Below are 12,540 nucleotides of genomic sequence, written 5' to 3'. Positions count from 1 at the left end.
AAAGCAGGTGTCCTCAGGGCCATTGGCTGGCTTGGGTTGTAACCTGGGCTCGCGGGTGGGTTGTGAGCTGTGACCCAGCCCTAGCCGGCCTCGGGTAGGAGGGTTAGGACCCAACAGGGGGCGGTGCAGGCACACCCACCTGGGGCATATTTACTTGGGAGCGGCTCACATGGACCTATCGGAATGCAAGAGTCTACGCGCCCGGACTGGCCGGCCCCACCTCCAGACCAATGGTGGCGCGGAATTCCGCGACGGCGGGCGCGGATTGGGTGCAGGAGGACGGGCGGGCTGCGCAGCGGGCTGCTTAGGCGCTCGGCCGGAGGGCGGCGCTGAGCGCTCGGCTACGCGAGCGCAGCGGAGACGGAAGTGGGAGTAACGCTGGAGTCCCAGGAGCCTGCGGCGGACGGTGGCGGCCCAGGGGGCGGCGTGGACGCCCGTGGCGCCGGTTGGGGCATCACCGCGGGCCTTGACCCCGAAATGGCGCTGCTGGCCGAGCACCTCCTGAAGCCGCTACCCGCGGACAAGCAGATCGAGACGGGACCCTTCCTGGAGGCGGTGTCACATCTGCCACCCTTTTTCGGTGAGCCTGGTGCAAAGGGCGGCCGACCTGCAGCCTTGCTCCAGGGCGCTTCGGGTTCTGTTGCTCCAGAGCGCTTCCCCTGACTCATCCTCCTCTTGAGCATCTACAAGTTCTCCTTTCCCTAGACACCCCGAATCCTATTTCCTTAAGCACTCTAAATCCTCTTCTCTAAGCAACCCAAATTTACCCTACATGGACCTTCCCTCCTGGAGGACATGTGTGCTCCGTCTCATCCTCAGCCGTCCTCAAGATTTCCATCTCTCCTGCACCCTCAAATGCTTCATTTCTCCAGACATCCCAGAAGCCTACACCTGCCCAGATACCCCGTATTCCTTCATCTCCGTTAGTTGCGTCCCAATCCCTCATCTTTTCCCAGATGTCTCTCAATCCTCCACCCCCTCGTTCTAGCCAGTCTTCCATCTTTTCCCACCTCTCCCCTGTGGAACCTTGGGAACCGTTCTTAGAATCTTTCCTTTCCAGATCAAAGACTAGCCACCCCCTAACAAGGACTGGAAGCCCGGTGGGGTAGGAGTGATGGAAGATGGGATTACAAAACTCTGGGACCCTCGTGTAGGAGACACCATCCAAAATTTCCCCATCTTTTAGGATAGGTGCAGGCCAAGGAGCTGCTTTGTGGAGTGACATTAGATTCAGGGTGCTGAATCCCTTCCATGTATAGAGCTCCCCCCGCTCCCCCAAATATGTCATGTTGAAGAAGGTTCTGGAGCCTTGGGAAGATCTCAGTCCTGGGCGAATGGTTCTCATTTAAGTTCCTGATTCCAGCTATCCAGTTTTGCCCAGCTAGTTTCAGACTCTTCTTTCTCTCCTCCATTGCCCAGCCTAGCTCCTAATGGAAAATGGGAAACTGAAAACTCATCACCTGCCCTTGCCCTTTGCCTTTGGGTCCTGGGTAAAGGGTGCAACCTGAGCTTTTGCATTCTTCTCTTCCCTGCTGGCTCACCGAGTGCCCCGCCTGCTAGTTCCCTTGATGGCCCTGTAGGAAGATACCAGTCGCCAGGGCAGAGTCCAGCTAAAATCCAAATGCTGGCAAAACATTAAGACAACATAGACAAGTGAGAGTTGGCCCTCTTGGGTGTCACTCACTTTTCCAGGAGATCAGGGCTTGTGGGTAGGGGTTCCTTGGAGGTATCTTAGCTCCTCTCCTGTACCTCTTGAATCTCAGTGTTCCCATCTGTGAAATGGGGATGCTGGCCTTCTAAGCTAGCCCTGAGGAAGGAGTAAAGGAAATGGTGTGTGTAAATCACTGAGCTCAAAGTAGATCTCAGCTTTGGGGGAGTGATTCTCATTTAAGTTCCTGAATCCAGTTTTGCTTCCTTCCTGTAGTAAGTAGATGATTTCTCAGTATTTCAGTGAGGTTTTCTGGTTTGTAGGATTCTTGGACTCGGCTAAACAACCTGAGAGGAGGGTCTTGGTCTTAGGTCTACTGTTGGCACCTCACCGTCCAGAGCAGTCCCTGGCACATAGCAGGTGTTCAGTTAGTACTTGTTGAATGAGTGGGACTTTTCATGTTATCAAACTGTTGAGATAATAATACTGCATTTCTAAGCAGGGACTCTGCAAATAGATGACATCAGTATCAAGTTGTCTATTTTTGCACCAGAGTTACGAATTCTTGGCTTTGTTTTTCTCTTGATTCTATGAATACTTGGCAGGTCTGAGCTAATGTGCCCTGGAAAAGGATTAAGAATTTTTTTTAGGTCAGCTGTTCTTAACTAGGTAAGGAGCTCTGGTGGTATAGTGGGTTATGCATTGGGCTGCTAACCTCAAAGTCAGCAATTCTAATCCGCCAGATGCTCTGAGGGAGAAAGAAGAGGTTTTCAACTCTCGTAAAGATTGACAGCCTTGGAAACCCTTGGTCTCTATGAGTGGGAATTAACTCCATGGCAGTGGGTTTGGTTTTGGTTTTGCTTCTTAACTGGGAGTGATTTTTGTGAGTGGTTATGAATCAGGCTGCTAACCTCAAGGTCGGCAGTTTGAAACTACCAGCTGTTCTGTGGGAGAAAGATGAGGCTTTCTACTCCAGTAAAGATTTACAGCCTCAGAAATCCTGTGCAGGGTCACTATGAGTCAGAACCGTACTTAACAACAATAACAGGGAACGTCTGACAATGTTGAAGACATTTCTGGTTGTCACAGCTGTGGGAGGGCTGTTACTGGTGTCTAGTGGGTAGAGGCCAGGAATGCTGCTCAACACATTCTATGATGCATAAATAGCCCCACCACAAAGGATTATTTGACCCCCAAATGCAGTAGTACCAAGATGGGGAAATCCTGTGGCCCTTTTCTTCTTTGAGGGAGCTGTCAGTTCTGCACTTGGGGTACCTTTGGCACATGTAGTTTTCTAGGGAAGGAGGAGGTAGCAGCTGAAGCCAGCTAGGATCTGGTGCCAGGGTGGCAGTGTATCTCCTCCCTCTTTCCCTGGTCTCAAAGGACCCTTGTCTTTGCTACGATTGTTGTGCTGTGGGTTGTCACAGATGCAGACAGAAGCGCTCTTTATTCAGAATCCTCACTGGGGTTGGCCCACAAAGGGTTAACTACCAAACACTGTGCACTCTGCTTACCAGAGCCAAGAGGTTATGCTCAGCCCCCCTGAAAAAAGTGTCCCATTTGAACAACCATACATTTCTGAGGGGCGGGATCGGCCTTCTGAGGATTTAAGACTCAGGTTTTGTGAGAGTCTGCCACCGTGGCTTGTCTCTGGCACTGGGGTTAATGGAGATCTGCTGTTAGCTCCAACCACAGGCCTGCTTGGCCCAGGTCACCTGGTTACCTGGGATGTCCAGGTAAGATGTGTGGCTCTTTGAAATGAAGCTGTCCTGGAGTAATGGACACACGTGATCTGAAAGATGATTTCCTCCAAATCAGGGCATGTGGTCATTTGAGATCAGATTTTTCTTTCTTATTGGTGGGCCGTCTTGTACATAGTAAGATGTTTAGTAGCATCCTTAGCCTCTACTGACTGCCAGTAGCAGCCTCCTTCCCCTCCAAATTGTGTCATCCTTTAAACCAAAACCATTATTGTAGAGTTGATTCCAACTCATGGTGAGCCCATTGTTACAGATGGTTTTCTTCTTGACTGTGATCTCTTTGGAAGGAGATAGCCAGGGCTTTCTTCCCTGACACTGCTGGGAATGGTTCAGACTGCCACCTTTTTTAGGTGAGTTGTTGTTGTTAAGTGCCGTCAAGTCGATTCTGACTCATAGGGACCCTGTATAGGGTTTCCAAGGAGCGGCTGGTGGGTTTGAGCTGCCAACCTTGTAGTTCACAGTCCAGGACTGATCCCACAGCACCACACACAGGAGTCCTTTTAGATGAGTAGTCATGCACAAACCATTTTTACCACCCAGAAACCTTGTGATATAAATTCTGAGTGTGATGTTGTTAAGTGCCGTCGAATCAGTTCCAACCCATAGAGACCCTGTGTAGGGTTTCTTGGGAGTGGCAGGTGAGCTTGAACTACTGACCTTATGGTTCAAACTGACTTTGCAGTCTAGCACATGAACCCACAGTGCCACACCAGGACTCCTGGGAGTGATATTGGAAGGCATGAATGAGAGCCACTGCTGTAGATACAAATATGACAAAGGGTTACAAGTTTATTGTTTTTAAAAAACTTTTGTTGTTGAGAAAATACACAGCAAAGCAGACACCAGTTCCATAGTGTCTTACATTATGTATATGATTCAGTGACATTAATAACACTTTTGGGGTTGCACACCCATTCTCACCCCTTTTCTGAGTTGTCCCTTCTCCAGTAGCGTAAACTCTTGATCCCCTAAGGCTTCTATCTAATCTTTGGAGTTGCTAGTGTCAGTTTGACCCCTATAGGTAGGTCCTGAATGAGCACAATGCTCAAGGCAGATGTTCTTTATCAGTTGATCAACAATTTATCAACTGTTGTTTGCTTAGAAGACTTCAGAGGGTATTTTTGATATAAGGTTAAAAGATCTCAGCACAATAGTTTCAGGGAAAAACTGTGCTTTTTAAAAAGCATTTAAATCTGCAAGCAAGACTTGTTCATTGCAGGGAAATTAACTAAAAAGTAGAGATATAATTAAAACCTGCAAAAGCCAGAACTGGTCTGTAAGATAGTCTATTAGGGAAGGAAAACTCAAGTATTTTCTACTCAGATGTGTGATAGAAAAGTAGTAAGACTATCTATCCCTTGTTAAAAACTTATGAGACTCCAAAACACAAGGCTATCCCTGCGAGTTTCAGCTCTCTCGTAGGTTTCACCTTATGTACAAATCTGCCTGTTACTTATTGACCACTTACTCTATATAATAAAGTTCTCACTGTACGTTATTGGTTCACAGTCCAATCTGCTCAGTATTTTGAGACAGGCTTTTCCAAAGAGATTATGATGTTTTAGATGGTTTCTTTCCAGATTTATGTCAACCATTTTTCTTCTTCTTCTTCTTTTTTTTATTTATAACCTGCTTTTCTACCCAGTAAATATAGCATGGGCATCTTTCCATGTTGATCATCATTTTTCACAGCTGCTTAGGATTCCTTTGTTTGTATGTTGTTGTTAAGTGTCGGCAAGTCAGTGCCAACCTATAGTGACCCTGTATAAGGTTTCTGAGGAGTGGCTGGTGAGTTTGCAGACCAGCACATTAACCCACAGTGCTATACCAGGCCATCAGTTATTTGGGAAGCACGAAAGCTCTGTGCCATAAGCAGTGGACTGAGAACCAGAAGGTCTGTGGGTGAAGCCCACCGGCTGCTCTGCGAGAAACAGATGAAGCTTTCTGCTTCTGCATAGCTTTATAGCTTCGGAAAGCCTAGACATGGTTGCTGTGAGTCAGGACAGACTCAGTGGCACTAAACATCATCATTTATTTAACCAGTCTCCTAGTGTTGAACATTTACATTGCATCTAATTTTTTTTGCTCTGGTGAACAAACAGTGCCACAGTGAACATCTTTGGGTATATTTCTTTGTACACTTTGGTTATTTCCATTGTTTAGACGTAAAGTGGCTAGGAAGAGGGTGTGAAGGCTTTGCACATATTAGAGCAATACATCTTGTAAAATTTTGCCAGATGCTGTTTGTCATGAATTGGCTAGGCTTGGTGGATGCTGATTCTTTCTGCTTCAGCAGGGTGTAGGTTGTAGGTCAACCTCCTGTTTGCCAGTTTAGAGAGAGCACCCACATCTTGAGCTAGCCCTTCTTTCCATCTCCAGCCAAAATCTCTTGAGTTGTGCAGGTTTTACTACAGCCACTTAGAGGCCAGCCCTTTGCCCATCTTCCTTTTCTCTACCTCCACCCAGTAATCAGATCTCATCTGACTGATCAGTTTGCAAGACTGACTTCCGTGAGGACTGCTCTGTCATTTTTTTAGGTCAGATGTGCAGCTTTTGTAGTATCTTCACAATTGTCAGGAGGGAGCGCAGATGTCATTTAGTCTTTATACTCCAGAAGCCTCAGTGGCTCCCTGTTACCCCACCTTGAAATCTGTGCAGTAGCTTTCTGCATGTTTTGCAGACTCTCAGCTGGTACCATGCCATCACTTGCCTCTGGAGCTTTACCCATGGTGTTGCCTGCACCTGATGTACCGCTCCTCTCTCCACCACCCTGCCTTCCTTTTGCCTGACTGGGTTCCACTCATCCTTAAGGAGTAGGGTTGGCAGTCACCTCATCGAGCCTCCATGAACTTACTACATTTCTACTGTGATTTTCAATGACTTTGAGTTACTTTGGTATCCAACACTTAGTGGGTCCTCAAGTACTTGTTGAATGAATACTTTTGGGTCTATTTTCATTTCTTCCTGAAAGTGCTTTTCATTTTCTCTCTCTCCAAATTTAAACTTAAAATACAGACCACATTTTGGACAGCCGGTGCCCATGGCAGACATTACTAATCAGTCAGGGTACTGTTTTCCCTTTGAAGCCCAGACACTACCCCTCTGGGGTCAGTGCATTTGGAACATGAGATGATACCTATTTCTCTAAGTATTTAGGGAGAAAGGATAGATGAAAGACTGGAAGGCTATAATCCCCTCTCTCAGTTCTTGTGGTATAAATTCTGGGAGTGAAGTGTTCTCCATTCAGTCCACTTAGCTTAATTAGATGGATGTCCATCAAATCAGGCTTACAGGCATCTGGCACTCATTAAATAGTCCTAGAGGGAGCCCAGGTAAAGTGGCTTTTCTTGACCTTTGGTTCTATGCTTGTCCCCTTTTGAGGGCCAGTGACTGCCTAGAAGCACAGATTGTCTTCCGGTTTTGCAGCCAGAGAAGTTTATTCGCGGTCCGTTGGCCCGTGGGTGACTGGTAGAGTCATATTAGAACTCAGCCCTCTGGATTCCTTGTGCAGTGCTCTTGCTGCCTTCTTGTAGAGAAGACTCTGAGTGGCAGAGGCCTGCTTGGTACCCAGAAAGGCCAGTGGATATGCTGGCACCAGCGGTGACTTGTCTAAGACAGGAAGCAGGGGTGGGGTGGGGGGCAGGAATGGAGGGTGGAGGGGGTGGTACCAACTGGATAAGCTGGTTCCCTCTGAGGCTTGCCAAGATAATCTTCCCTCAGGAATGCCTGCTTATTTGCATGCAAATAAAGTGACTGGGTTGAGAAAGGCATCTGATTGGGGATGCCCCCAAACAGGTCATCTTTTCCTTTAATTAGGACATCACCCTGCTAAGTGTCTGGGTACTAGCCTCACCCTACATGCTTACGTGGCATGGTGGGGCACCTGAAGTAGCTTTTGCTTGTAAGAAGCTCCCCATCTTCAAGGGGAGCTGGTCCCCATTGGAACAAGCAGTTTTCAAGGCTATTTTGTATTGAAATCTTCAGGAACTTGGGGCCACTCCCCACACCTCTGAGTCTAACTATGTTGAAGCTACCTTCAGACTGCCGCCCTCTTTCCGAGGTGAAAAACCAACCCAAACCAACTGCCAGTGAATCAATTCCGACTTACAGCGACCCCTGTGTACACAGTAGGGCTATTCCAAAGGGTTTTCAAGGCTGGGACCTTTTGAAGGTAGGTTGCCAGGCCTTTCTTTTGAGGTGCCTCTCAGAAGATTCCAATCGCTAACCTTTCGGTTAGTAGTTGAGCACATAACTGTGTTACCTGAGGCACAGTTCCCTCAGTTTGAGAAATGCTGAGTGTGTTTTTCCCTTTTGGTTTTCTAACTTCAGATCTTTGCACATTTCGTTATAATATTTGATTTTGTCTTCTCAGGCTGCCCTTTGAAATTTTCTATTCAACTCTTTTATCTCTTTATTTCTCCTATGTGCTTTAGCATTACTACACTGAAGAGCAAATTTCAGAGTCTCTTCCGATATGCATTTTGGTCTTTTCCATCTTGTCTTTTTAATGTCGCTTTGCTTTTTTTTCCTGTATGATTTTCTTAATTTCATCCCACAACTCTTCTGGTCTTCAGTCTTTAATGTCGAATGCATCAAATCTGCCCCTGAAATGATCTCTAAATTCAGGTGGGATATGTTCAAGGTCATAGTTTGACTCTCGTGGACTTGTTTTAATTTTCTTCAGCTTCAGCCTGAACTTGCATATGACCAAGTGATGGTTATATCTGCCCAGCCTTATTTTGGCTGATGATATGGAGCTTTTGGACTGTGTGTTTCCACAGATGTAATCAGTTTGATTACTCTGTATTTCATCTGGTGAGATCCATGTGTATAGTCATCTTTTATATTGTTTAACAGAGGTATTTGTAGTAAAGAAGTCATTGGTCTTGCAAAATTCTGTCATGTTTCTTTTACCAAGGCCATATTTTCTAATTATTGATCCTTCCTCTTTGTTTCCCAATCACAAGTAATTATTAATACATCTTGATTACATGTTTGATCAGTTTCAGATTGAAGAAGTTGGTGGAATTCTTCACTTTCATCTTCACTAACTGTAATGGTTGGTGCATAAATCTGAACAATAGTGGTATTAATTGGTTTTCCTTGTAAGTGTATGAATATTATCACAGACAGTGCTGTACTTCAAGACAGATCTTGATATGTTCTTTTTGATGATGAATGCAATGTCATTCCTCTTGAATTTGTCATTCCCAGCATAGTAAACCATGTGATTTTCAGATTGCCAATACCAGTCCATTTCAGCGCGCACTAATGCCTAGGATATCAATGTTTATGTGTTCCATTTCATTTTTTGACAATTTCCAATTTTCCTTGATTTATACTTCATGCATTCCATGTTCTGATTATTAATGGACGTTTATAGCTGTTTCTCTTCATTTTGAGTTGTGCCCATCAGCAGATGAAGGTCCCGAAGGCTTTACCCCACTCATGTCATCATGGCCAACTCTACTTTGAGCTCTTTCCTTGTCGTATTTTCAGTTCCTTCCCACCTGAGAGGCTCATTTTCTGGCACTATATCTGACAATATTCTGGTGCTTTTCATCATGTTTTAATATTCAGTATTCTGGTGCTGACAGTTTTCCACTGCTATTCATAAGGTTTTCAGGACTAAAGATTTAGAAGTAGTCTGTCTGTCCTTCTTCCTAGTCTGTCTTCATCTGGATGCTCAGCTGAAACCTGTCTACCATGGATGACCCTGCTGGTATTTAAAATTCCCATGACATAGCTTCCAGAATCACAGCAACATGCAGGCCACCCATACAGACTGACAGATGAGTGGTGTTCCACCATCTGGATCTGTCTGTTATTTGGTGGACAGTTGAGCCTTGGTATGAGCTCATTTCAGACCTGAACTGAAGGATGGCTAGGGCCACAGTCTCAGGGGTTCCACCAGGCTCCATCTGACCAGTATGCCTGACCTTTCTTTTATGATTTTGAGTTTTGTTCCACATTGTTTCCCCATTCTGTCCAGGACTTTCTAATGTGGTCCCTTTTAGAGCAGTTGGTAGTGGTAGCCAGACCCCATCTAGTGCTTCTGGTATCATGGTTGTGGAAGCTGAAGTTTTCATGGTTCGTTATTCCATTGAACTAATTGTTTCCATGTGTCTTGATTTTCTTCACTCTTTGCGCTGGATGAGGAGAGACCAATAGTTGCACCTTAGATGGCTACTCACATTTTTTTTTTTAAAGATCCCATCCACTGGATTTTTTTTTTTTTTTAAGTTTTTATTGTGAATTATGTGGGTTTACATGGGAGAATATCAGTTTCACATTCATCCTATTGTATTTCGTTTCATTGCAATGACTACAATCCCCTCCCTGCATCATCAAATAACCAAAGGGTACACCCCACAGGCCGGCCCTCCCGGCGGACACACAGCTCCTCTCCCTCCCTGAGTCCAGTGTCCCCAGCCACTCCCATCTCTCCACGTCATCATCTCTGTCTCCATCCCTGGTGTCACTGCTTCTTAGGGTAGGGTCCCGCTCTCTGCTCTTCTCTCTTAATGGTCCCGGGGTGCAAAACCAGTCACTCCCTTCCTTTTCCATTGGCTTTTTATTGCCACATTTTTTGGAAGTAGATTTCCAGGCATTTCTTCCAAAGCACCTCTGGGTGGACTTGAACCTTCAACCTTACGGATAACAGCTGTACGTTAATGGTTTGCACCACTCAGAACGCCTGGCACATGTTGCTAGATGCCATTGAGTCAGTGCTGATTCATAGTGACCCTGTCACAGCAGAACGAAACACTGCCTGATCTTGTGTCATCCTCACAATCATTTGAGCCCATTGTTGCAGCCACTGTGTCAGTTCAACGTCCTCTTTCATTGGCCCTCTGCTGAGCATCCAAGGGAGTGGTGGGCCCTCCAGATGACATGCCCATAGTCCACGAAGCAAAGTCTCTCCAAGCCTTGCTCCTAAGGAGCATTCTGGCTGTACTTCTTCCAAAACAGATTTGTTCATTCTTTTGGCAGTCCATGATATAGTAGATATTCTTCACTGATACCATCATTCGAATGCATCAGTTCTTCTCCAGTCTTCCTTATTCATTACCCAGCTTTCACATGCAATTGAAAATAATACCAGGGCTTGGGTTAGGTGCACCTTAGTCCTCAAAGTGGCATCTTTGCTTTTTGACAGTATTGTGGCACTGGGGGTTAATGCGTTGTATTACAAGGTTGGTGGGTCAAGCTTACCAGACTCTCCTTGAAAACCCTATACAAGGAAGAAAAAAATTCAAAAGCCTATACAGGATCGCAGTGGGTCGGAACCGATTCAGTGGCACTAAACAACAACAAAAAGAGATCTTTAAGGAGCTCTGGCACTAACTGTGATAAATTGGGCTGCTAACCTCAAGGTCAACAGTTCAAAACTTTCAGCCATTCCACAGGAGAAAGATGAGGCTTTCTGCTTCTGTGAAGATTTACAGTCTCAGAAACCCTATTCAGGGTCACTCTGAATTGGAACCAACTCCATAGCAAACCACTGCCGTCAAAGAAATCTCTTGCAGCAGATTTATCCAATGCCATATTGTCACCAAATTCAAGGGGTCTTTCAACTAACTGTTCTTTAGTTATGGATAATTTAGGCCTAGTAAGAATTCTTCAGCTTATCTGTCTTCAATATGTTGTTTGATTTTTTTTTTTTTTTCCTGCTGCATCCCTGGGCAATGATTGTGAATCCAAGTAAAATAAAATCCTTGACAACTTCACTCTTTTCTCTGTTGATCATGATGTTGCTTATTGGCCTAGGTGTGAGGATTTTTGCTTCCTTTATGTTGAAATGTAATCCATAGTGAAGGCCGTAGTGGCTGATCCATCAGTAAGTGCTTAAAATCCTCTTACTTTTTCAGAAGCAAGGTTGTATCATCTTCACATCGTAGACTGTTAATGAGCCTTCCTAAATCCTGATGGGATGTTCTTCTTGGATTATTTGCTCAGCATAGTATGGTGAAAGGATACAGCCGTGACATACAACACATCTTTCCTGATTTTAAACCATACAGTATTCCCTTGCTCTGTTTGAACAGACTGTCTGTTAGTCTATTCCTCTTCTGAATCCGGCTCCCTGTCAGTGTACCGCTGCATCATTTTTTAATTATCTTCAGCAAAATTCTACTTTTGCATGATATTAATGATATTGTTCAATAATTTCCGCATTCTGTTGGGTCACTTTTCCCTGGAATGGGTACAGATATGGATTTCTTCCAGAAACTTGGCCAGACGCTGCATCCATTTGTTGAAACATCTCAGTTGACATTCAGTCAACTCCTGGAGCCTTTTGTTTGGCTTAATGCCGTCAGTGCTTCTAGGACTTTTTCCTTCAGTACCACCTGTGTCTTCATCCTATTGTTTCTCCTTAAATGGTTGAACATTAACCAGTTCTTGATATAGAGACTCTGTGTATTCCTTCTTTCTTCTTTTGATGTTTCCTTCACTATTCAATTTTGTATACATAGAATCCTTCAGTATTGTAACCTGAGGCTTGACTTTTTATGTAAATTGTTCCAGCTTGAGTAGTGTCAAATATGGTCTTCTGTTTTGGTTTTCTCACTCCGGGTCTTAGAACATTTTATTATAATACTTTGTCTTCTGGATCTGCCCTTTGAAATCTTTTATTCAGCTCTGTTACTTCATTATTTCTTCCTTTCAATTTAGATATGCTGCATTCAAAAGCAAATTTTAGTCTACAAACATCTACTTTGGTCTTTTCTTTCTTTTGCGTTTTTCATATACAGTGTCCTAATATCACCCCACAACCCATCATGTCTTCAGTTATTTAGTGTTTAGTGCATTAAAGCTAGACTCTGTCACATGCTGCTATTGTTAAGTGCTGTTGAGTTGGTTCTGACCCATAGTGACAGTGTACAGGGTTTCTGAGGAGCAGTTGGTGGGTGTGAACTGCTGACCTTGCATGTGGTTTGAAGTCCAGTGCTGATCCTACAGTGAGTGCCACACCAGGAGTCCAGTCAGTCAAATGTTGTTGTTGTTAGGTGCCATCAAGTGGGTATTGACTCATAGTGACCCTGTGCACAACAGAATGAAACACTGCCCGATCCTGGGCCAACCTCTCACAATTGTTGCCATACTTGAGTCCATCAATGCTGCCACTTT

At 44.9% G+C, this 12,540-nt stretch overlaps 1 protein-coding gene across 1 annotated transcript in view; it reads left to right on the top strand.

Annotated features, from left to right (window-relative positions):
• Positions 1–408: 408 nt before the first annotated feature.
• GLTP (glycolipid transfer protein) overlaps positions 409–12,540 on the top strand; it is a 30,817-nt gene continuing 18,685 nt past the window's right edge. Inside the window, exon 1 of the mRNA XM_006870446.1 lies at positions 409–580. Within this exon, the coding sequence (XP_006870508.1) occupies positions 478–580 (103 nt within the window). The 5' untranslated portion in view covers positions 409–477. The remainder of the gene's footprint in view (positions 581–12,540) is intronic.

This window comes from Chrysochloris asiatica, unplaced genomic scaffold (assembly GCF_000296735.1).
Source record: "Chrysochloris asiatica unplaced genomic scaffold, ChrAsi1.0 scaffold00142, whole genome shotgun sequence".
Lineage (NCBI taxonomy): Eukaryota > Metazoa > Chordata > Mammalia > Afrosoricida > Chrysochloridae > Chrysochloris > Chrysochloris asiatica.
Note: the sequence above shows the minus strand (reverse complement) of the source record. Positions and strands in the feature narration are given on the sequence as shown.